Here is a 26043-nt window from a genome sequence, read left to right on the forward strand (position 1 = left end):
AATACTATATGCCTCTTCCCTTGCTGTAAGGATAAAGCACCTTCCTTTTTCCCGTTAAATGCAACAATATAAACTAGAGGATTGTTCTCTAGCCACCTTAAAGGCACCTACATCCTTTTGTTTCTGTGTGGGAGTGTGATGAAGGCAGGGAGTTAAAGTTTTTCCCACACAGCAACGGCAAACAAGGAATAAAGTTACAGCTTAATGCAGTCCCCTCGAACTTTGTTCTCTGAACATCACAGAGTTAAATCTAGCTGAAATAGCACCCCAGATGTTGTCTGTAAATTAGAAGAGTAAATTTACAGACAACTGGTTTACTGGTTTTTCATATATAAAACCAGGCTTTTATATATGAAAAGGCTAATTTTGTACTGCCTTAAGTGTGCTAAAAACGTGGACGTTGTCCTAATGGGCAAATTATTTGTGTTTTGCTTTTTCCACAGTAAAAACACAAAAATATCTGAATTCAGACATCTTTATTATATAAATTATATAAATTATTATATAAATAATCTGGCTAATAAATTCAGGTTCTAAACATTAATATGCAAGTGACGCATGAGCATGATCAAAGACATAAGTGAAAATCTTAAAGGGCTCTCAACTGTAACCCTTTAATTCAGTTTTAACAGTGGAAACATACAGATGGTTCTTGATATCAGTTAAAAGGTACAAAAGGGGAGACGAAGCATGTTCCTCACATCTGGATTAACTTTCCTTTATGTGACGGTTTCCCACATGTGTTTCTCATGGCAGGATTATAGGATGTAGCAAACTGGATATAACATAAAAGAAAGTCTTCTGGGTGTGCTCTAAATGTGAAATTTTATTGTTAGTATAAACACACATCTTTCACATATAGAAGGTATATCATAGAAAGCACATGTTTGCAGTGTTGGGCAAGTTACTCTTACAAAGTAGTTGTAGGTGCTAGTTACATTTTTGAAAAAGTAACTGAGTTAGGAAATCAGGTACTATTTTGTAAAAGTAATGTAGCATCACTGAACCGGGGAAAGTAACTATTAGAATATGTGTTTAAATATATAAAATCATTTTAGATCTTCTCTAGAATTTTAGCGTATATATTCAAATGTTTGAGATAAAACTAGATGAATAAATAGAGAATTAATAGAAGTTATTTACAAACAGGAATGTCTGCGTACTAATTTTGTGGCTGTTTTATATCAGTGAAATCACAGTCATACCACTTGAACAGCGTCGCCCCATCTGCTTCGCTCCCCCCGAGTTTACAGCATATTAGCTCCACCTGGGTTTAGACTGCACCTGGTAGCATCAACACAATCGTTCTTGGCGACTAGTTTTGTTGACGCATGTGACGTTGAGAGGTGCTTCATGAGATTTAAGCTGGCTGTATCTAATATAAAGAACATTGTTGCTACTGGGGCATAAATTGCTTTTCACTTATAGATTTGTGCTTTTATCTCTTCGAGACAAAAATGACATCTGTACCTGCAGCTAAGAACGCTGTATTAGATTGTCTGGGCTCTCTCAATCCGCAGCTCTGTCTATCTGCTTTGTTTATTTGTGATCACTGTGCATCACTGCTTGCGTGTGGACACTCGCCCAAGTCTGCCTCTGATTGGCTTATGACAACTTATACAGGCATGCGATTCTCCCCCACCCCCACTTTACCTCCTGGTCAAATGAAGATTGCTTCAATCTTCTGTGTACTGAAGTAAATTAACGCGCTGCCTTTTATTGTCAGTAATGGAAAGAACATTGTAATGATGGGAAAGGCAATAAGTTTGATTATCGGTTACTGAAAAAAGTAATGTCATTAGCAGCGTTGTTTATTTGTGCCTTTATTCCCATCACTGCACATTTGACATTCACTCAAATATGTTTCTGACATGTGTTTATGTATGTAAGTAACAGTATCTTTTTGAATGTTACACAATTGTGTCTATTTCTACTTCTGGTTTTTGGCGTGGTCAAATGTGAATCATGGGAACCTAGCATGTTTCTTTTCCATTAGGTGGGCTGGCCATATTTACCCAGGAGTAGCTCCGGTAGAATTCCTTATGTTTTAAATAAGCTTCAGTGAATTTGTTTTGGCTCAACTCTGTGAATACATAAAACTGTCTTGGGAATGTGAGCGTCCTGTTTAAACTGTCCAAGAATCCAATTCCAGCTCTGGCTGAATAATGTTGCATATAGTTTTAATAATAACTTTATAATGGCAGAAAAAAAAAAAAATCATACACACATATGCTTGAAGCCTTATCATATGGGATTCATAACTGTTTGGCAATATAAGGCGCAAATAACAGTGAATAATTTACTGTACATCTCCCCCCACATGTCAGTGTTATGGCAGCTAGAAATGAAATACCTTTCTTTTTATTGGGAAGTCATTCACTTTTATTCACGGTTAATTGAATTTATTTACAGTATTTCAGCCTCAATGGTTGATGTAGCATCCCCGGATCATTCTTTTCAGGACAGAAGACAGCATTCCATTTAATTTTATTTTCCCATAAAAAAAAAAAAAAAAAAAAAAAAAAAAAACACAGAAAAAAACATCAAAGACGGAATGATTTAATTAACAATATGGGGACTCTGTGTACAACCGTCTGCATTTTGCAAATTACTCTTTGCTGAGAATAAGTGACTTATCAGGAGCATGCAGACATCACTGTACACCTCAAAAGAAGTTGTGTTGACACACGGAAGGGGAAAATATGTGTCTCCCCCAGACAGAATTATCCACTTCACAGGTATTTTCAGTTTACAGTTTTTAGTTTGAAAAATTAATACCCTTTCTTCTCCTTGCAGTGGAGTTTAAAATCCTTTGTTGTGTTCACTGTGAAGTGCAGACAGGATAAGGAACAGAAAGCGAGTTTTGTCAATAATGCATAATACTTGTGATTTATTTTTTGCTGGATTTCAAATTTTTGATTATTGTTTCTGATGGGAAAGTGTCTAAAGAAAGCAGTTTTTAAATGACTATTCCCTTTGCATCTCTTGGATTTAGCTCTGTCATTCTGTTTCACTTTTCAGGCAAAGACGGGCAACTTAGCCTGCAAAGTCCTGAATAAAGGTGCCCTCAACATGTTTGTTAATGAAACTGACTAATGCTTCAGATCAAAATGAAACGTAATAACCATTGGACCATGTTATTGACTATAAATTTAATTGTCCCACCATTGGTTTTTAAAGGCCTTTATGAATCAAAGATGAACAAAAAACCAGAATAAGTCTTTGAAGTCTTTTTTTAATCTAAGAGATATGCAACACCATGAAAGCTGTTGAGTCTATGGCAGGTAAAGAAATAGAAGAGATGTAAAGCAAAACTTTGACAAAGAAAACCATTATCAGCAGACACAGAATGTGTCTTCTGCTTCACTCCCAGAATGCTTTTGTCTCGGGTAGACAACAAAGATAAGAATGACCCTTCTCCAAAGCATGCCGCAGTAGATCAGAGTAAAAGGGTGAAGTTAAGGGGTGGTGTCTTAATCCTATATATCAGTATGAGCACATTAGGATCTTTAATAAGGCTAAACAAGTCCCCAGGTTGTTAAACCTGGCCATTTTACAACCCCCAGGCAATGTCTTGGGGGTTTGTAAAATGACTTTTCTCCCCAGGGTGTCTTCACTCTCTCTTAGACAGAGGGTGAGATGCTTGGTCATCCAGGAGGGACTGAGTGGAGTTGCTGCTTCTCAAAATGGAAGAGAAGTTTGGTGGCATCGGGCTAGGAAGCCTCCTGAATGCCTCCATGGTGAAATATTCCAGGGATGTCCGACTGGGAGGAGACCCAGACGGAGACCAAATACATGCTAGGCAGACTATATGTCTCTACTGGCCTGGTAACGCCTTGGGCTTCCACCAGAGGAGCTGGCCAAAGTGTCTGGGCAGAGGGCATTCTGGGCTGCTGCCCTGATGGACGGACGGATAGACAATTGAGAAATTAATTAAGGTTAAGAACTGCTTCTAAACTTATTTACATTAGCATAGTGTGCGTCTTGGTATAAAAAAATGAAGGTGACATTACCATGACCACTCCGACAGACATTCACCGATGGAGTATACCTGAAAATGTCTGCAGCCACTGTGCTTGAGATACAAAGAGATGAGCTCCAAAACGGAAAGCTGTGATGAGAGAAAAAAAAAAAAAAAACAAGATGGAAACAGACAGGAAGGAGATGAAGATGGAAAGAGGAAGAGAAAATTATTCCATTTCTAAAGGTGACACCCCCAGTCAGTTCAATATCTTACGTATATTCTTTCCGCTTTCCTCCCACCGCTTGACATTTCTGGGTTAGAAAGTTCCTGTTGCAGGTTGCCATTGTCATGTTACACTTAAATTCACATTAAGATGTTTCCACAGAAATTATCTTCTTCACGCTTGAGGGGTGATCTTTGTATATTATTCTGCGCATGAACAAGTCACCACAGGTGAAGGGAAAGGAAAGAGGAAGGTAGCGGATAGTGATGATAGAGATGTCACATTTGATTGTATCACTGTAATTACAGGTAAGTCATTCTTCGAACGCTGGCTAATGTTGTTCTCTGAATGACACATTAATTCATTTTATTTCATGGGACGATGAAGAGGAATGATGTAGTGTTTGGCCATTTGTTTTAATAATCACTTTAATTATGACTGAAATCAATCACGGGTGACCTCTTTGATGCATTTGACGAACGAGTCATTTCTGGGAAAAAAAAGATAAACAAAGTCTTCAGACGATATACGGACTTGAAGTTAGTTCAGAACACCAAGCGCCGTCTGCCAAAGACGTGTCCAGTCTTACCTGGTAAATAATAAAATTGAGATATCGTCTATTTTGTTACTCAACTGCTTTTTTAGAGTGCGGTGAGTGTGCTTTGCAGGCTTGGAGATGGAGAGATGAGGTGTATTGAATGTCATCAATCAGCATTAACCATCAACTCTGAGCTATTGACTGATGATGCACTACAGAAGAATCTCCTCTGACTCTAAAATGAAAGAGGCAACATGAGGCAGAGACACTCAGTTGATTGGCACCTCATTGAGTCTGGCAGGGGAGCCAGTGATTGCAATAGCTGTCAATATCATGTAATTGTTTTCTTACGTACATGGTCCCCTCTGCTTCTCCCATCTCTTTTTGCTGCACAAGTCTCAAATTTCATTGTGGGTACATTTTGTTGTTTGCACGTCATTATAAAATGCATACCATCCTGATAATTTATGTACCATTACCAAATATGTCATCTCGGCATCAGAACATTAAGATTCATTGCCCATGCTAGACAGCTAGATTAGCAGAATGGTTGTAAATCTGTCCTTTCCTGCTACCCTAGGGTGTGTTAAAGTAGCCAGTTATGCCTGGAAGCTTCAATTTGACCACTCTCAATTATCACATTAAGTATGTCACTGGAATATATACACTGATCACACTTCTGTCTTGCTGTGTGTTCACTGAAGTCAAGCTCAAATTGAGTTTAAATCTTAAATGGCACCCATAACGGCTCAGGGGAATATTCGGGGCTGAGAGAGCAGCGCTGTTTTCCACCCCAAGGTCAGCAGGGAAGAGGAGATTTAATTGAAATAGAAACTGCCTACCTGATAGTTTGAAATAATTAGTAATGTCAGCGCAGAGAGAGGAAGAGACGTGTATGAGGACAAATAAAAGGGACATTGGTTCTAGATAAAAATGGCAAGTCATCAAGTCGAGTGAATTGAATGTCATGGTGATTGACTGGATTTGACTCTGGAAGTCACAACGGGAAACTCAAACAAGGAATGCAAACTATGAATTAGCTTGAAACTTTGAAACTTTGCAAAAGATTTACCAGCACCTTGCAGAAGTATTCATGCCCACTAAACTTTTTTCACTTTTTTTTTTTTTTTTTTTTTTCCTGACAACCCCAGCTGCCACTGCATTTTAAAGGAGTTTATGTGATAGACCAACACAAAGAAACACACATTTTTGAAGTGCATGAAAAATTATATATGGTTTTACCAATAAAAATGTTAAAAATGTTGCATGAGTTTGTATTTAACCGTCTTTACTCTAATATATCTCAATGAAATCTAGTGCACCAATTAGCTTTATAAAGTCACCCGATTAGTACACAAAGGTCAAGTAGTGTGTACTTGTCAGTATAGAAAGATGCTATATGATGGCCTAGGAGTTTTGCTACAGAATATAAATGAACAAACAACTTTTTGAAGCCAAGTTCGCACAGAAAACAGGTCACAAATGATGTTTTGGAGAAGTTCGAAGTCAAGTTTGGTTCAAATCAATATCCAAAGTTTTGAACAGGTCACAAAGCTCTGCTCAGTCTATCATCCAAAACTAAATAAAGACAGCACTACCACTAACTTATTAGAACATCCTAAACAGGCAGGTTTAACACAAAGAGTTTTAATCAGGGAAGCAGACAAGAGGCTTTGACAACATTTGAAAAGGTTCAAGTACAATACAAATACCTTTGCAGCGCTGAACAATTCCACTTGTTTTTATTTCTGCTACTCTGAATCAGGGCCTCATGTAATATTCAAAAGTCCACAAAAGGTTCACATGGTTCCCAAAATCGTTCACTCTGCATGAAAAATAATCTTCCGTCATTAAAGAAAACTGATTCCCAATTCTGATAGACTCTAGTGTGCACCTCTCATTGGCCCCGTATTTCTGAACCAGTTAATAAAGAGGAAATGAATTGTATCAGTGTTGCTGTCTGTGCTCATGCTGAAAAGTAAATTATCATAGAGATTGGTACTGGTGGCTTCACACATTGATTATATAAAAAAACAACTGTGTTTCACTCTCACACACATATACATAACAGCTTGAATTCTCTTTATTTGGATCAAAATTTCTGTCTCCACACGTTGTCCCCTGGCTCTGCTAAGACATGTCGACAACAGATAAAATACTACACAAACAGAAGAAGTCTGACACATACACAGTATCTTAGCTCTTTGTTGGTATTTTTCTGTGTGTCTGCGTGTGTGCGTGTGTGTATGTGTGTATGAGGGGCCAAAACAACTGACAGAAAGATGATCGCACCACAGGACAAAAAGAAATGTACATACAAGTGTCCTCGGGGCATGACAGCCACAAAAACTCTAAGATATGGGGTGTTAATATCTGATGGTTCTCTCTGGGCTTAACAGCATAAAAGACACCAAGGTCAATGGGTTGTCAGCCGTTGCTGTTGTACAAAAATGTGACATGGCTATTTTTGCTGTCTCCTCTTCTGTGAACAGCTTTAACCTCTGGAGCGTTATTGTCCTCATCAAAGACAAAATTTGAAAACTTACTTTATTCATGTATTATCTTTTTCTTTGGCTCAATTTTTTTTATAAAGGAACAACTGTCAGCATAGCCATGAAATAAGTGAAAGTACTGGAATAAATCATCCGTAACATGCAGCGTAATGGCCTTGTGGTAAGAAAGGTATTTTTCTTTTTTTTTGTTTTTTGTTTAATTTTTCTTTGGTTGCTTTTTCACAGATTTCTGTGTATTTTCTACGTAAAAGAATATTTTGAAAAACCACAAGTGGCAAGCCAAAATCACTGCAGGTTAACAGTAACTGTACATTGCGACATAAAATTCCCTTTGGAAACAACTCTTTGAAACTCTGCCTGTAGACTCAGAAATACTATTTTGATTTAGAAACCGTTATCTTTGGTTTTTATTACAGCTAAAATTATAATGTACTTGTTATTGATAGTATTTTTAAGTTGTCAGTTGTGTACAGACAAAGTATTGGTTTGCCTCTTGAGTTTAGGAGACTTGTTATGCTTGGATGATTTAAAGTTGTTAGTTTTGCTTCAAAGCGTAACCAGGGTCTATGGAGTTTGTATGCTCTCCCTTTATACATATGATTTTTGTAGGTACTGTAATTTCTTTTCTCAGCCCCAAAATGCATGTTAGGAAAAATGTGTCATTTGGTATGTGCGCTAGTTCTGTGTTGAACTGTCAACCTGTCCATTGATTGGTAGAGCTAGGCACAAGCTAGACCCCTTCTCTGAGTAGCAAAATGAAGAATACAATAGGTACATCACGAAATGTATTATACTGCATCATAATGACTACATAAGCCACTTCAAACCTATTGTTTCCCTTGCCATTTTGGGCTGTCAGTTTAACTTTAAATATACAATCTATGAGTGCCCCCAAATGGTCAAATAATCATTAGCTTGAGAAAATTGAAAACAAAGCCCAGATCCCTGCCAGGTGGGCTACTTGAAGCATTTGGATTACTGGAGGAGAGTTTTTTTGTTTGTTTTTTTTAAGTACAGTAAGAGCATCTGCTCATCACCGCACAACTCTAATTAAGATTGTTATAAAGGCCAATGATACAAGTTTCTGTAGCATTTGCTTAAATTTAGATAGCATATGAGCAACATGGGGAATCTCAAAGTGGCGCTGCTTGTGCCATCGAATTTTTCAACATATCCCCCCAAAAATCTGTGACTTACAAACAAGTCAAATTTGTGCCAAAAATGTTATGACTTCTGTTTGATTTGATTTCATAAAGGACTTTGGACTTGACTAGAAATTTTACGCCAATGATTTTTGACTTCTATTCGACTTGAACTCTTTGTTTTTAAAAGACTTGATATCTCACATCCAATGAAAGGGTTTTACAAAGAAACGTGCCAGGGCACGCAACAATGGAACCATACCAGGTGCTCGATCCAGCCCGCTGAGTGCCCCCTGCCATTTGCCAATATCCCCCTCTTGTTGCTGCAGCAAACATGCTGCATTTGCTGTGCTGTTTACATGGTTTTTTATCTGCATCCTACGGTGACAGCAAAGACTCCACAGTGGTAGAGGAAAGCTGGGAGTGCTATCAGGAAGATGTGCGCAAAGTTAAAAAAAAAAAAGGGGAAAAAAATGCACCTGGCATCATCCAAATTACTGATTGGCTACTATGCAGGATACAGTAGCTCTGCACTGTAATTTTTAGACATTTTAAGATTTTAGATCTGGATAGAAACTGGTGTGTCTGATGGGTATTTAATTGCAAACAGTGATGCATGTGATGCCAGCAGCTGTATCAGTATTCAGTTTGGGTTGTCACAACTGCCATGAATGTGTGGCCATTATGTGGAGGGATCACAAAATATTATTAAAAGAGAGCAATGATTATGATACTTCAGTGTCGTATAACATTGTTAGATTTTTGCCACTGGAGATGATTCATATTGAAGTAATTATTTCAAAATAAATCCGTGAATTTATTTCACTATCTATCGTTACTTTCTAAATTTACTGATTTTTTTTTTTTTTTTTTGAGGCAAAAGAAACACCAGAACTAATTTTCGAATAATGTTGAAGTTCACTTCCAGTTGCTGGGTATTCTGACAAACAAAAACACCTTTTAAAATCATTCAAAATTCTCAACATAATTATCATTCAGACTAAATTGTGTATCTCACAACGTGACTTATAATTAAGCCTTAGGGCTTGACTCGATTGGAGACTTGCATACCTTATACAGTTTGGCCTGCATGACTTTCGCTTGGGCTTCGACTCAATACTTGCAGTACAATGTCGTGGTTCCACCTCTCATAAGCAGTGACATAAATAAATAATAATGTATGAATACAAGTGTAACTACAACTAAGCATTATGTGCTCTATGTGAAAAGAAAACCTTTTATTTTCACTTTCTGACATCACTTAGGACAAAACTTCTTAGCACAAGTTTGTATACAGTACATTTGCATACACTCGTTTTAAATGTAATGTGTGTATTTAGTCTGGCAGTGTACAGTACCAGTAAACACAATGTTTACTGGACCATTTTTCTGACTTTCTTTTTGCCCGAAGATATTTTTTTTTAATTAACAACCTTGTACTTTTAGCTTTTCAATGAGACCATGTTGCATAATCCAAATTATTATTATTTTTTTTACTTGTTTGTGTACAGCACTTACCACAAAGTTTGTGCTATGTATTAAGGTTTTTGCAATTATTTTCAATTTTAGTTAATTTTTTTGCCACCTCCACTTTTTTACGGTCTTGAGTTTGTTCCTTTTTTTTATTTTATTTTATTTTTTTTAGCTTTTTCTATGTTGCTATTTTACACATGCTCTTCCCCTCTCTCCTCTCCATGTGTCGATCCGTGTCTGTCGCTCTCTGTGCTGACAATGTCTGCACTCAACACACCCCAAGTAAAGTGCGTGGTGACAGAAACATTAACACAAGCCACTGAGTACCTCTGTGATTTTAGCGAGAGTGTATGTGTCAGCTGGGGCCCGGAGGAGTAAAAAGCACACATCTGAACTTTTGCTGGCTGGTGCTTGGGTGGAGGACTGTGACAGTCAACATCAAAACAGTAAAAGTAAAGCTGTGATTTATTGAATGTGCTGCTTGTGTCTGCTTTCATGCTTGCCAGTGATACATTATATGACTTTTCTCTTGCTTTCAGGGAACATGGCGATGTGGATGAATTAAACATGTTAAGCAGGAACAGGTCTCCCTCTGAAAGCCTTACCCTTTTCACGATAACCCCTTTTTAGACATTCAGTGGACTTATCGCAGCGTATAAATAGGACAGAATTCATTATTCAGGGGAGGTTTCGGTGAAAAATTAATAGTTGTCCCCGGAGGAGGTTCTGTGGCACTTCGGAAAGGGAAAACCTTTAAAGTGTACATGCTCTGGGGAATCTGGAGAGAGTCTGCCCTTCATATTAAAACCTTTACCATGCTACACTTCACATTGATATTGGAAATGTAAGTTTGCTCATCACTAATGACTGTGACTAATACCGTACACAGACTACATTCATGCCTAAGCTGTCTGCAAAACATTTTCAACGCAGAGGGAAGAAAAAGGGGGGACCCGTCTGCTTCTGACGATGACAAGTTTTGCAGATTACACATTTTCTGTGCTGCCTTTTAGGACAAAACGGCACGAGTCGAGCCGCTGACATCTGTAAAGACTCCTTTTTGTAACCACATTGAATTATTTCTCTCAGAAGCACTTCACAATACAATAAACCGCCACGCTACAAAAACACGACAAAAAAAAGTGTGCATCATGTCCTCCTCCCAACACTGTCATAAAAGAGATTGCCATTTTCAACATACCCAGATTAGTCATGTCCTGAAATCTTACTGATGCTGCTGCTGCTGCTGAGTTGTTTTCAGTCTGCCTGTTATCACTTGAAAGATGGGCTTCACAATGCCTTTGTATCCACTTCCTATCTGCCCAGCTCTGCAGGCAATAACAATAATGTATGGCTAAGGGAAAACAGCTAATCATCAATGACTGCAAGATATATGGCATATAGAGTGGCACCTTGTTTATTACCCTCTCTTTTCCTCCTGCGGCATCCTTCGGCTATACGGAGAGACTGCTGGAACTGAGAGCTTCTTCAATGTTAATTTGATTCATTCTTGTTTTCCATAATAATTGGGGGCAATGGGTCAGTGTGATGAATTTGCTTGTTACATGACACAGGATGTAGCACATCACAGGATGCTGTACAGTTTGTCTCTCCTGTATTTCCCATCAAGCAAAACGGGCGACACATATTTATTAGCCGTATTGTTAGAACACACACACAACCTTGCAAAAATATTCCCACCCCTTGACATTTCCTCCATTGCATCTGGTTGCAACCGCTGATGTAAAGGTATCTACCTCGTATGATAGACCTGCACGAAGTAATGCATGACGGTTTCCTTTTTCTTTTTCAGTAAATGCGTGAAGTGTGGCATGCATTTTTTTTTTAATTCAGCTTCATTATGTCGTCTTTCCCTTCAATTACAGCTGGGAATTGGTTTAAAAAAAAAAAAACTACATATCGTTTTCCTTACATTTTAATGATATGCTTTGTCTGGCTGTATCACATAAAGTTAAAATTAAAATATGCTAAAATCTATGGCTGTGAGAAATTCAAGACATGTTGGGGCCTATTAGACAGCAGGTTGAATTCTTTGAGGAATTCTGCTCATGCTTCAAATCGGCTTTTAATTTGAAAGCTTATAGTGTTATAAATGACATTTACATTTTTAGATCAGAGTCGTCTCCAAAATAATCAAGATTGTTTTGATAGTATTCCAGCTGGAATAATCCAATCTTCTCGCAAATATCAAGACTGCTTTGTCAGCTCTTACTTAATCAACCTATTATTTTCCTTTCTTTCTTAATCCCTCCAAAACATTTTCACTTCCCTTTCATTCCTTTGCTCTTTATTTTCATCTCCCGCAGCTCACATTATCTACACAATATGGAAATGTTCAGCCATTCTTAGATGTGCAATGAATCTTAAGACCGATTCAATTTTTTTTTTTTGTCTTATAAATAAACATTTATGTATTGCCTCCTTGTCAGCACAAGCACACCTGCACTGTATATCTTCAGGATCAGCCAGTGCCAGCGCAAGTGCAAATTTACAGGAAGGAGAATGAATGGCTACCCTTGTATGAGATTTTAAACTGTGAGCAATCACAAAAAAATATGTGTGTGTGCACCTTCGCGAGCGTGTCTTGTGTTTCTACCCCCCATGGAAACTCTGTGCCTCCTCCTCTGTGTGTCATTGTGGTGATGAGCGCTGATTGCAGATTGTTACGGTGTTTGTACCTCTCATCTATCTGGCCCATGCTGCGTATTTGGCCAGGCCTGATTGTGTTGATGGTGACACCGGCATCTTGTCCTCAGGTAGGGAGGCCCAACGGTAGCCTGGGTATAATAAAAGAGATGTAATCAACCAATGTCAGGCGTGCACACAGACATTGAAGAAAAGAAAGAAAATCAAGTATAAGAAAACTGTTTTTGTGTTTTAGCTACCAAACTGTGCCGTCTGTTGATGAAAATCGCATAAAAAGGCAGTTTTAGACGTCAGAGTGGGCTTTTTTGTCTGCAGGCATCCTGTGTGATGGTGGAATAAAATTTTCACGTGCTTTTTCCTTGCTTGACAACAAGGGTGAGTGAAAGATAAAGGATATGCATTACATTAAATCTGTACATTCTCTCTGAGTTGTATAGCCTCAGTGGAGGAATGGGTGCTTCAACCTGCTACATACTTTTAATCAATGGCAACAAATAGAAAGAAGCAAGTGTTTGGCACTTGCTTGTTCAAGAGATCCTTTCTCTCTTTGTGCACTTTGTCCTCCCTCTGTGCTTTGTTATTTGTTTTGGTGTTCTAATCTTTACCAAGTCAATAATATTCTTTGTAGTCTGAAATTGTGTGTCGGGAACAAAAAGGCCTCCTCCCTTTGTTGAAAGTACCTGTCTGTGACTTTTTATGCTCTCTCAGACTTCCAGATAGAGCAATCATTAGATGTTGTTTTCTGCCTGCAATTACTTTCCGTTACAATGGGTCAAACACTGGGAAAGCAAAAGGGGTCGCGGGAAGACAAGGCTAGATGGATTACAGGCGAGGAACTGTATAGGTCCCACGAGCGCTGATAAATACGTATGTGGCTCGGAGACTCGCTGTTGTCAGAGGCGTCTTAGTAAATGCATCAGACGTAATTAGTCTAGAGTATATATGGACAACCTCACTTCCTTTTTATCTGACTCGCATTGTCTCCTCTAAAAAAAAGGGCCATTCATTACTCAGGGCGCTATTTGTTTTAGGAGGGGAAAAAACGGGGAGCGATGGGTTTGCCATTTCTGATATCTCACATTGCATCAGTGCTCCATAGAGTTGCTTTGAAATTTATGTTTCAGTGCAAAGATCTTCTTCTTTCCAATATCAAAAGTATCTGATTTAATCTGTTCTTTGTGCTGCAATTCTTAAAGTTGTGTCTCCCTGATGATAATAGCCAAACGGATGAAGTCTGGGGTCAGTCTTTGCCTCAAGTAGATATCACAGTGTCTTTTTCATGTGTGATGGTAGGATAGAGCTAGGGATGGATGGACGCTGCATTGCTCCTCCTGTGTGTTGTCGTGAAGACGAGCTCTCGATTTACCAGTTGCTCAGTCTTCCGATCCGCGCTCATAGTCTAGAGAACAAAAGAACAAGATCCTGGACACTAAGCTCTATCATTCAGGAGAAACTCAGGGTGGAGCTGCTCCTCCTGTGCATAAAAAGGAGCCACTAGAAGTGATCATAGGGTGGATTTTTTTTTAAAGTATTTGTGGGCATTTCCCACTCGAAGGATACCCTGGAGCAGACAAAGACCTCACAGCATGGAAATACACATTGAATAACAGATCAGCCAAATTCAAAGCATTTAGGCATCTAGACACAGTGAGGACAGCTTGCTGAAATTCAATTCAAGCATCAGGATGCACAAGAGTGGTTATTTAAGTGAATTGAACGTGTCATGGTTGTTGGTGCCAGATGGGCTGGTCTGAATATTTCAGAAACTGCTGATCTAGAGGGATTTCCATTCACATAGCAAATCTGTAGAAACTAGGAATGCTCCCGACACCTTATGATTATTTCCATGGAGAATCTGAATTTAGCTATATAATGGGATGGATGGATGGATGGATGGATGGATGGAGTCCTTTCATTGTTTCCTCTTTGAATGAACTTGCTTAACTGCATTTAAAGATGTGGCAATGAGTTGACATGATAAAGAGTAAAAATGTAAATTTCTGAGAAATATGACTATTGACCTTGCTGTTATTCCTCACCTCATCAAAACACATACCATGTCTCTGTTGTTCCAATAGAGCCTTTATTTCTTCTAGATGTCCTTGATCACAGTGACACTGACGGCCTTTACTTGGGATTGTACTGTACCTTCAGCAGTTAAAAGTAAAAAAAAAAGAAAAGAAAGCAAATAACATTTAAATCTGACATAAAAAGAAAATGCACATTCTAAGTGATTACCATGGTTACAGGCTTTTTCTTTTTTCACAGATGTCAAGGATTGTTAACAAAGAACTTGCAAACTGTTACTTTTATCATTATTAAAGTCCCACGTAAGAAGAACTTTCAAAGTATGTTATTCAAAGTCCAAGCCGTCGTGGATCAGTCTCTGTTCAGTCTAAAGAATATTTCTGTTCTGCAGGAGCTTCAACACATCACCAGGACTCCTGCCTAAGTTACTTACATTCTTTTTCAAAAAGACAAAACTAACAAAATTCAAGAAAGACGTTAAATGTTCATAACTGGGCACCTTTGTGTGTGTACTTCTACGTAAATAAAACAGTGATACACTTTTCAGATAACTGTGTCCCTCGTTTTAGTGGAAACCGAAGGCTTTTATTGGCACTACTTTTATTAATAAATGTTCTCTTGCTTGTTGAATGTTTATTGTTTCAGGTGGAATGACAAATAGTTTAATTATGAAACCAATTTCTTTCTTTGAAATAACTTGTCAGATAGCTATATTTGTGTTGTTTGATTTCATACTTACCCTCACTTGAGAATCCAATATGTTCTTCTTGCATTTACTTTTTTTTATTGACGTTTTAATCACACAAGCTCTTATGATATTGTAATAACTGTTTTCCCCCCCTCCTGATAAATATTAGCATGTGGTACTTCTTAATCGCTCAGCCATTATTAGTCAAAGATAAGACGACATATTTTATGGAGCAGTTTTTTTTTTTTTTTTTCATATATATATATATATATAAGGTTTATTTTAATGACATTGTAAAAAAAAACTTATAACCTCTAGAATATGTATTAAGATTTGAATTTTTGTGCACACAATATCTTCTATGACTGTGCAAGATAGAAAATCTTCACATTCTTACAGTGCATATATATATTGGATGGTATGACTTTAACAGTTGCTATATAACAACTATATATTTTTTATTTTTTTTTCAAGAAAAACACATTTTTTGATAGGTTAATGTATTAAAAGCAAAAGTGCTCAGTTCAACTGCATGCTATGCAAAGGAATAAAAACACAAGATCACATGCAACGGTGCAGACATACATTTACTCAGAACACCCTACTGGTGTTTTTATTTGTAAATGCATTGTTAGCAATGTATGAAAGGTTCAGGCCTGGTCCACCTTCCTGATAGCTCTTCAAAGACTCTAATGTCCTAGATGCATGCAATTATCCTTTTAATTAGCAATAATGAGTTTGTGCATGCTGAAATAATGAGCTGAATCGTGATATGTGTGCAGATCTTAATGTGAACCTCATCAAGATGTAACAAGCTCTGTCACTAAATATCATTAACTGTCATGTTACATCTCTCATACTGTTATGCTGAGAAGGTCCAGTCAGATGAGTCCTGACTACTTTCTGTGTGCACGTGTGTGTGTGTGTGTGTATAGACATAGAGTTTAAGCATTGAGGATCATGTGTTTGTGAATCGTATTACAGCAAAAATGTAAGAGTTCAGCTCTTAGAAACTACAGGAGTATGTTAAACCTACATGTAGTCTAGAGCTGCATCAATCAGAAGTTTATGGCCGATTTCACATCTCAGATTTTTGTAAAGCCTAAATTTTCCTAAATTAGGGTTTTTTTCCCACTTGACAAGGGGTTAGTTATTGTTTTTATTTGGAGGAGTGACAATCTCCCTTTGTTGTTTGTCAGAGTGGGTGCTTTAAAATAAGTGTTTACCATTTTAAAACAAAGGCCAAATGTTTATTAATCTTAAACATTTTAGCAATTATCACTGTCAGCAGGGTTAGCTTAACTGAAACAGCACTCTATTTTTGATTGCCTTCAGAAATACAGATATTTCTCAAGGAAATATGCATAACTACCACTTCAAAGGTTCTCATTTTCATATATAGCATGTTCTGTAAAAGAGGATAGTTGAAAAGCTTGGAAACATAAAACAGAGCAACGTAGCTGTGTTCATTTATCTTCTGATACCTCGCTCTCTGTTATTCTCTCAGTGCCTGAATAAACTTCCCGTCTCAATGTGTAAAATAAAATGCTGTTTCCCCTTAAAATAGTAATCTCAGTGGTTCCGTAACTTCATTTTAAACTCTCCTCTTATACTGCAGCCTGGGTATGGTGCGTTCAGCAGTTCAGTGAGATAAAAAAAAAAAAAAAAAGTTTGTGCTTCTGAGTTTGAAACCAGTTGATTGGTGGTCAGGGTAGATGAAGCTGAAAATCAACCAATTTCGGTCACAGCGCAATTTCCTGACACATTTCTAACAGGGTCGTGTTTTACATTACAATGCTGGAGAAAATGTATTTTTATATCATAGACCATATCTTTCTATAAGTACGTTGAAGCAGGCACCTGAACATTTGATTTATTTCACTTTGTTTCCGGATTACAGGTTGTTCTAAGGCAGAATGCACCCCTCCTTCAGATCAGTCAGGGTTTCAGTAGTAATTTAAACAATATTTACACTAGGGGATGTCTTTCTAGCATATTTTGCATACCACCTAGGAATCCTTCATCTGTCCCCTTTACCAAGAAATGTTCAGTGTTTTTGCAAGTTGTGTTTGGCCGCCCAAACGAAAGTCATGGCCAAACACCTTTAAAGTGTTAAAACAGGTTTGCTTGAGCTGTGGCAGGTTAAACAATGTATTCATGTTGCATAACAAAATGGCTCTGGGCTATCAAAGGTATTCACTTTGTAAATTATCAAAAGATCAAGGAGAAAACATAATGTCATAGGTCACATAAGGTCTTCAACTACTTTACAAAGGCATTTTTCATAGATTCCCCACTGGGACAGACTGCTTTGAATCAGATCATGAATTGATTTTTACAGTGAGATTCAGTGAAGTCCGAGTAAGACTTTGATTGGATGTTCAGTGAACATCAAACAGTGTGGGGAAACTATTTTAGCCACATCACCAATACTAAGTAAAGCTGAATCTTCACAAATGAGCAAAGTAGGCCTGATCTCAGTCGCGTTGTCTATGACATCCCATTGTTTGCTATTATCCCCACTTGTCTGCCATTCAAATTTCCTTGAAGGGAACACAGGGAAGAATGTTCACACCACAAGGAGATCTGTTGCATCACTGATGTATGATTTCTTCCGTAAGCTCCGTGGGGTACAGTTGTTTTCCCAGAATACAAAAGGCAGCGGCATCACAAAGGGGCTGTGGCGCACCTCTGGCTGACAAAAGCAGCGAGAGCTGTCAGCGACATCACTCAAGTCTTCCTTGTACCCTCCCAAACCCGCTGCAGCCTGTCTGAACTATCCCACCGGAATTGAAAATAGTACAGGCTCGTGTCTTTCAGAGAGGCAGCTTAAGAAATATGTTATACAAAACCAGTCTGTTGACATAAAACTGTTATTAGTTCAAGCTGTGCAAAGAAGGCCAAAGAGTGTTTTAAGTTCTATAATGTAGCAGAGTCCATGTTCCTTGGACATATATGTATATTAAAGAAAAATAAATGTTTTCGAGAAGTATTGTATTCAATGTTTTACACTGGTTGTTTAATTTTTTTGAGAAACATTGATGTTAATCTTGTGTAATAAATTCTTTACTAACATTTCAGTTTTCTTGCAATTTAGGGAGATCACAAATATTTGGTAACAGAAACATCCACTTTGTTCATTTTAGCTTAAATATTCAAATTACAAATAAATAATTTAATGATATATATTTATTTAAAGTTTTCTAAAGCTAAAACTATAAAAAGATGGTGCCGATTAAGAACGTGCAATGACAAACATTGAATAAAACATGTTTAATATGGATCAGAAGCAGTGTTTTGATTTTATACCTCATTTCTTGATTGGAACCAAAATTAACTGTCTTTGTAAACCCCAACCTGCAGGACATTTTATATTTTATTATAGATATTTCTTGAGATGAGTTTGAATGATTAACATGTTCATAAGCGTGGAATATTTAAATGCCATCACATACAGCTATTGTAAGATTTATGTAATGCAAGCTGGAGCCATCAGTGAATTTGTTCAGACTCGGAGGAATTATTTATTATTAATCATAAAATTGTTCCCTATCAACGGAGATTGATGCTTGGTGCATCATCTGAGGGCTATAGATCACTGTCCCTATTCTGTGCAGACAACAATGTCTTTAGTACTGCCACATTGATTTTATAAATCAGGTTGATAGAATAAAGAAGATTCAAGATGTAAAAAAAAATAAAAAATAAATAAAAAATTTGTCAACTTATCTAAATGTAGGATTTTGATGCTTATGTTACCTATAGCACCCTGATAAAAACCATTAGTGACCCAAAATTGCTACAGCAGCAGGAAAAAAAAAAGAAACAAAAAAACATTTGGACAAAGATTGACTGAGGCTCATGGCAGAGACTTGGCTCGGCCCTATTGTGCTAGCTTGGAGAATGAGAAAGCAGCATCCATTTTTGCCTTAATGAAGTTAGTGACCCTCTGAAAGGTGACACATTTACCGCCCAAGGGATTTATACACTCCTGCTCTGTGACTCCAGTTCAATATGGAGAGGACAGATTTGGCTCTACGGGGGCAGTCCAAATATACCCTCACAATTTATACTGTGCGGCTCATTTTCAGACGCCGCTCTGATAATTAACGCTGGCACCAAGATATTCAAGCCTTTGCAGCACAAACCTAAAAGAAAGGTATTTCGCACCAATCTACATGAGGCAGCAATATCAAGACGTTTGATCAAAATTAAATTACATTTAGTTTCAAAATTTCTTTTTAATTTCATCTAGACTTTGATGAAACACTTTTTTTTTCTAAAATCAGTGCAAAAGACCTACATTGAGTGCGTATCGCTGACAAAATAGTCCTTACTTCACTTTGCGCCAGGGTCTAAAGCATCTTAATTATTTATAACGTTCTTACTTATGCAAATACACTAAATAATTTCTACATGACAGCTTGAAGCTGGGGCCTAGAGGAGCAGTGTGATGTTTGAATGAAGACCTTTCTTTCCTTTGCATGGCCCAGGAAGCATAACACTGCAGGCTCTGGGTTGCCTTGGCGCATACTGTTTTACATTCTAATTATCTGCCATGACAGGCTTTATTGCTAAGTCTCTATGCTGAAGCCTCATCCCAGACTCATTCCACATGTGATGTCAATGTTGGGATAATGAGATAAGATACTCTGAGTCCTTATCTTTGCACACTGGTCTTGTCATTAGCTCTCTTTTTTTTCCTTCCTTCTTTCCATGCAGGAACCATAAATGTTGGTTCAGTGTGTCTTAGATTGAGTCTCCTAGACTCTTTGTCGTTTGTAGATCTTTATACATTTTGTTTTACCTTTTTCTATTTTCATTTGTTGCGTAACTGTTTCTTTCGTGTGCCATCCTAGAGTTTTCAATATTCCTGAAGCAAGGCAATTTCTTCCCTCCAGTGTTTGGTCTTTGCGTTTTCTTAATTTCACCAGATTTGTTTTGGATTCTGAGAAATCAAAAGGGCATTGACAGTGATTAAAATAAACAGTGCTTTGTTAAGATGTTCATTAAATATTTAACACACTACAGCCAATCTGAGACACAAACAGCGAGACATATTTTTTCAAACTCTAATTAAGCTACAGGGAATTCATCGCATATTGTAGGTAAACAGAAAGAGTCAAGGGAATACCAATGGAAATTAAATGCTCTGCTGGTGTTTTTCTCATTACAAGATGAAATGAAACATTTATAACTGACTTTCATTTCACTAAAAGGCTGACATTTTGTGGGTCAACCCCAGATAAGACTGCAACTTTTTTCTGTTTATTTTATGATTCATGAGTTCACTTAGTGCATCGACAACCTCAAATCAATGAGATCCAAAGTCACTCCCTGCACTGAGCGAAAAAGAGAAATAAATATAAACTTTTTATTGCATAAATGTATTTCTGAAGGGACCATTGATATGTAATTCCCACCAGACATCAGTAATCACCCAAGTAATATAACGTTTGTATTCATATTCTATAGTCGGGCTATGTTGAAATATCTCAAATTTTTCTGTAGATATAAAGCTGTCTTGCTTCTTATCAGTGCAAAGTAACGGAGGATAGTGTATTTAACAGATGGCCTTCAAAAAGGCTTCTTATAACGAAGGCATTGTTGAAGATGCATCTCTGATAATTGAAAAAGATCTCAACAATAGCAAGTGTCCATATATATATATATATATATATATATATATATATATATATGAACAATGTTTGATTCATTTTCTAGGAACTCAAAGTTCAACAAAAGAAGGACAAGTGAACTGCAGATGTTTTCCATGGAGAACATCTAGTTGCTTGTTTGAGTCTAGATGCAATACTCTATTTGATTACACTTAGTCTAATTTATGGAAAAATCTGTGTTTATTTCTGTATGCTTAGATTATTTTGGTTGCCTTCAGCATCTAGTGTGAATTTCATTTTAAATCACCTCAGAGATATGTACAATATATACATGTTCGGTGCCTTTTTAAACTGTTTTATTAACAGTTTTTTTTTTCCTCATCTCCTTTCTGTTCTTTTTGCAGCCATTGAAGTAAATTTGAAGAAAGCTCTGGCTGAGGCATCCGAAACCTGCACCCAGGAGTGTCTAATACTGGGCCACTCTGACAGCTGCTGGATGCCCCCGACCCTGGCCCAGCTCCAGAGCCCTGGCAGCAACAGCCCCACCTCCACCCCTACCACCACCACCATCACTGCTGCGCTCCCCTCCTTTGGCTTCCAGGGAGTAAAAGCTAACATAGGTGGCATGGGGGTCATGGATGGCCGCCACACTCTGGGTAGATCTGTGCCCAAAAGAGATGAGCTGGACAAAGGGTTCAACCGACCACAGTTCTACAACACCCTGGATAGACACTGCAGCAGTAAGAAGGAGGACCCAGTGAAGGTCATTCCTCTGGCAAGCTTCTCCTCGCCTGGGCAGCACACTCCTACTGGTGGCAGCAGCTCTTTCCTACACGAGCACCAGCTGTAATTCTAAGAGACATATCTTCACTGGCCTGACTTAGAGTAAACAAAACTCCATCTACAGATGGCTTGAGACTTAATAGTTGCTATGTTTGCGTACATGCAGACGTATGCAGGATTTCAGTAACTTTGATCAGCCCAAGCTCAGTTTTACCAACGACGACACACGAGTATGAATGAAACCACGGTAACGATGTTCAGACACAATCAAGTGGGATCAGTCCGACAGCTTATGCATTTGAAAGAAAATGGAAGTCTCAACTCATCACGCGCTTGTATTATAAATAAAAAGTAGTCGTATACCAAAGTAGACTATTACAGGAAGAAAAAAAAAGAGCATTCTTTTGCTTTCTGTTTGGTGATGTTTGCTTAGAGATAAGAAAAAGGGACCCACACACTTAAAGCTTCACAGGCCCAGCATACAGAGACGGTGTCCTAAAAGACCAATTCCTGGCAAAGATGCAAATGCAAATGCAGTACTTTGTGTTATGAGTGAGCTAAATCAGGCTAAATGTTAATTATGAGCTCTGGGCTGGTGGTGTTTCTGTTTAAGTTCTAGTGAAGTATTGCTCTTTATACCAAGTGTAACAAGCTCCTTTGGCAGTGAGAGATGTTGCTACCCGAACGTGTTTCAGAAGTCTATTTTGGTCAGGGGACTGCAGAAGGGGTTACAAGAGAGAAACATCTACAAAGCATATCTAGGGCAATGGAAGACGCATCTTAATCTTTTGCATTCTACATTTTCACCATGGACCAGAAAGCAAACGCAATTTTCAAAACAACACAAACTATTTGCTCATGCACAAATGCGTACTCACAATGTTTTCCATATGGTGATTGCAGCATCACTGCCAATCCTTTTAAATGTTCACTCCCAACATTACTGCAGTTGCTTGATCTTGAAAGGCAAAAACAGATGTGCTTTGGAAAAGTAGCTTCTTTTTTTTTTTTTTTGCTTTTGTTTGCATTTTCAATTTTTCTGCTCAGAAACCCTTCACAAACACATCCATGGATGCAATTATGGCATTCACAGCCTAATTACTTTGATGTGTGATTTCCGCTGTGAACCTTATTGTGGTTTGGGAGCTTAAAGAGATTTGGTTGGTAATCCAGTAATAGATACAAGGGCAGAGAAAAAGGTGACAAAAGCTCAAAGACTGCAGTGTTATATACCTCTTTTGTTCTTGTGCTAACAAAAGTATTTCACACATCTATTGCTTGCAAGTTGGTGAGTTTCGAAGATCAGCTTTTACATTTTGTTGGCACTAGAAAAGAAATCCCAGCTAGAATTTTAACAGCATTTAGCGTCTAATTATATCATCTTTACTTTCTTTGTGTTCTCTCTGCACTTATTATAATAAACACTGGGATTTCTTTAAGAGGTGCCCCCTGAAGGTCATTCCTCACACGGTTCAAAATGGCATCTTTGCCCAAACGTGCAAATTTTCTCTGATGATAACTACTTCTGACTAACTTGTAACAGATTGGGTGCAGCGTAATGTATTGCCACAACAATAAGTAACTTTGCTGATATCCATTTTTCTCTCCTGTGCCATCCGAACCAGGTGTCGACATCATCAGGTATATAGCTCATGCAATTCATTTTCTTGTAGCCTCTTGCAAATTGGGAGCAGGCCTAAATCTATAACGTAGCACCATATCCCCGAGGGAAGGTGCGAGGCAAATTGTGTTTGTATGCTCTTAGCTATTTTACTCTCTCCAACAATGCCTCTTAACAACATAAGGGAGATTTATCTGATATTCGCTGAAATGATCACTTAAGGGAACAGTGTGTCAAGGACAAAGAAAGGGCAGTTCAATTTCACCTCAGTCAATTATGAAAATGAATTGAATTCAAATCAGTCAACCCTCCCATACACATCTGTTGTCCCCATCTGAGAACCCAGTTTCAGCTAATTTACCAATACTTTGACTTTTCTTCTGTCTTGTTCTACTTTCTTTTCTTCCCTCATTGTTCTAGCAGACTGAGTGGTATTCCTAATGCATTTTTAATCAAAACGATCGCATATCAAAGGGAGCATACATCATAATGTCAGAGAAAATTGGAGTTTTATCACTGCGCCAAATGCAGATTCAACTCCACATATCAGACACCTGCAATATTTTATCCAAAAGTTGCCTGGGAATATTCATAAATATTTTCAGTCTCTTGCTACCTTTGAATTCACACGGAAGATAAATCTGTTAAGACTCCCGACAAAATTGTCAGATAAAAAAGAGGTTTTAGATTTTTTTTTGTTGTTGTTGAATTGTTTACAGATACATTGAAAATTGTCCCTTCTCTTAGACTCCCCACCCACATAGCAAGATTAAATCAAAGTTAAATGTATTTCCATGCCACATTTAAAAACAACAAAAGTGGTGTTCAGCTAAAATAATACATTTATTGAGACTGTATTAAATTGCCAATCTATTAGGTGCACTAAGTTCAAAGAGCATCAATAACAATCATTCATATTCAACAAATATTAACACGATAAACCACCTCTGGGGTGAGGCTGAAGAGGAAATCCACAAGATGGATGAGCAGCAACTGTATAATGCTATCCTCTCAACATTGTTATTGTATGGGAGGAATGTTTTCTACATTTTGTTAGACTTACTGAATTAAGGATGTTCTGGAGATAAAAAAGGAGTCCGACTCATTACTAGGAAGGCTTACCTAATAAAGTGGCCAGTGAGTGTGTATGTAGTGTTGGTATGTAATCATATACGCACAATTGCACTGTAATTAAAATGAGCTTATACTGAAATATCCAATCACCTGTGAACATATTTCCTGTCTTTAAGTATTACAAATAAATTCATGAATATAAACCAGTTCCATTCAAAGCCCAATTCGTATTTTCTCTTTGGTTCTTGAAAACTAGGCTGCATTTGGTTTTATCATGTTGTTCCTGATGTATATTGGGTGATGTATTATTATTATTTTTTTTTTAAACAAAGTCATATCATTTGACTGCCTATTATTATTATATAACATAAGGCAGCTCTGGGGAAGTAGTTTTTTTTTTTTTTTTTCTGTGTCAAGATTACTTTGTCTATGGAATTATTGGAAAAGTCCAAATGATTAATGGTCACACGTTTTCACTTTGCATGATTGTGCTCTCAATGTTTTCATATTTTCTTTTGTCATTTCACTGCAAAGACAGAAAACTGAGAAAAAAAAAATATATATATATACATATATATTAAAAAAAACAGCAAAGCCTTTCCTTCCTTACCAGATTCTTTAAGAATGAGTGTTATAGATCACCATGTCAACTCTGTGTCATAGTTTGCATGAACTGTTTGGACTCTAAAACGACATTCTGACATTTTGTGGACTGTGTGCTTCATGCATCCACATCTCTAGAACCAGTATCCGTGTAGATATTAACCTCTCTTCCTGTTCCTCCACTTAATGGAGCAAGACAAATGTTATACAGTGTACACATTCAAACCTTGTGAAGTTACCATGCCACATGTACCTCTACAGAGTCACAAATATCTATACAGTCACTTGATCTGGATTTGAAATTGTACATAGCAGTACCCCCTAAGAAATGACAGTGGTTGCAAACTTGAAAGACTCTGAAAGAACTGGAATTTACTTGGTTCACAACAAACAAAAAGGGAAATACATAGGAAGTGATGAGATGACAATCTCTGTTGTAATGTAAATGACTACATATGCATAATATTCATGAGACTGAATGTGCTTATAGGTGATCTTGTGTATGTGCAAGGGAGCACGTGTCTCCTTGCAAGTATGGGCGGGTGTATGCGAGTGTGTGAGCTACCACACACCTCGCTGAACGATTTTGTGTACACAAATGTATCTTGTACAAAAAGAATATAAAACATGATAGAAGACTTAAGTATATGCTTGTAAATTAGTCATCTGTGAGCCAGGTAAAGTTTGCTTTAAGAGACGGCTTCAATGCTTGCCAGCAAATCTGTATTAGTCCGTTAAAGATATACGGTCTGTGTTGTCATGCCTTTGTAAGATATCCATCTTAATTCTATGAAGGAAAAAAAAAAAAAAAACCTTGCTATGAATTTTAATTGAGCCATTAAATATTGAGACCTCAAAGATTGTATGGATCCAGTTTTTTTCTAACTGTTTCTTATTGTTTGATGTGATTCTTCCGGCAGCTTTTTTTTTTTTTTGTATTACAGTAATAGACATGAAGTAACAAATATTGTCAGTATTTTTCTCATGACAGGTGAAATATTGTGTAAACCAAGCACAAAATGGTATGAGGCAGTTTTAGTTTTCCAAAAACTAAGCAATAATGAGGGAATTATTTGAGTTTTGAAATACAAGTGCAAGTTAAAGTAAA

The 26043-nt window shown here is 37.5% G+C and overlaps 1 protein-coding gene across 4 annotated transcripts in view; it reads left to right on the forward strand.

Moving 5' to 3' along the window:
- The window catches only part of pcdh11 (protocadherin 11), a 185063-nt gene extending 159270 nt beyond the window's left edge, over positions 1-25793 (forward strand). For all 4 annotated transcript variants that reach the window (XM_015030019.1, XM_015030097.1, XM_015030182.1 and 1 more), the window contains one exon: positions 21259-25793. In XM_015030019.1, coding sequence (XP_014885505.1) covers positions 21259-21704 — 446 coding nt within the window. In that variant the 3' untranslated portion in view covers positions 21705-25793. The remainder of the gene's footprint in view (positions 1-21258) is intronic.
- The last annotated feature ends 250 nt before the right edge of the window (positions 25794-26043 follow it).

Source organism: Poecilia latipinna, unplaced genomic scaffold, assembly GCF_001443285.1.
Source record: "Poecilia latipinna isolate Pla-1442-1.1 unplaced genomic scaffold, P_latipinna-1.0 Scaffold0, whole genome shotgun sequence".
NCBI classification, from domain to species: domain Eukaryota; kingdom Metazoa; phylum Chordata; class Actinopteri; order Cyprinodontiformes; family Poeciliidae; genus Poecilia; species Poecilia latipinna.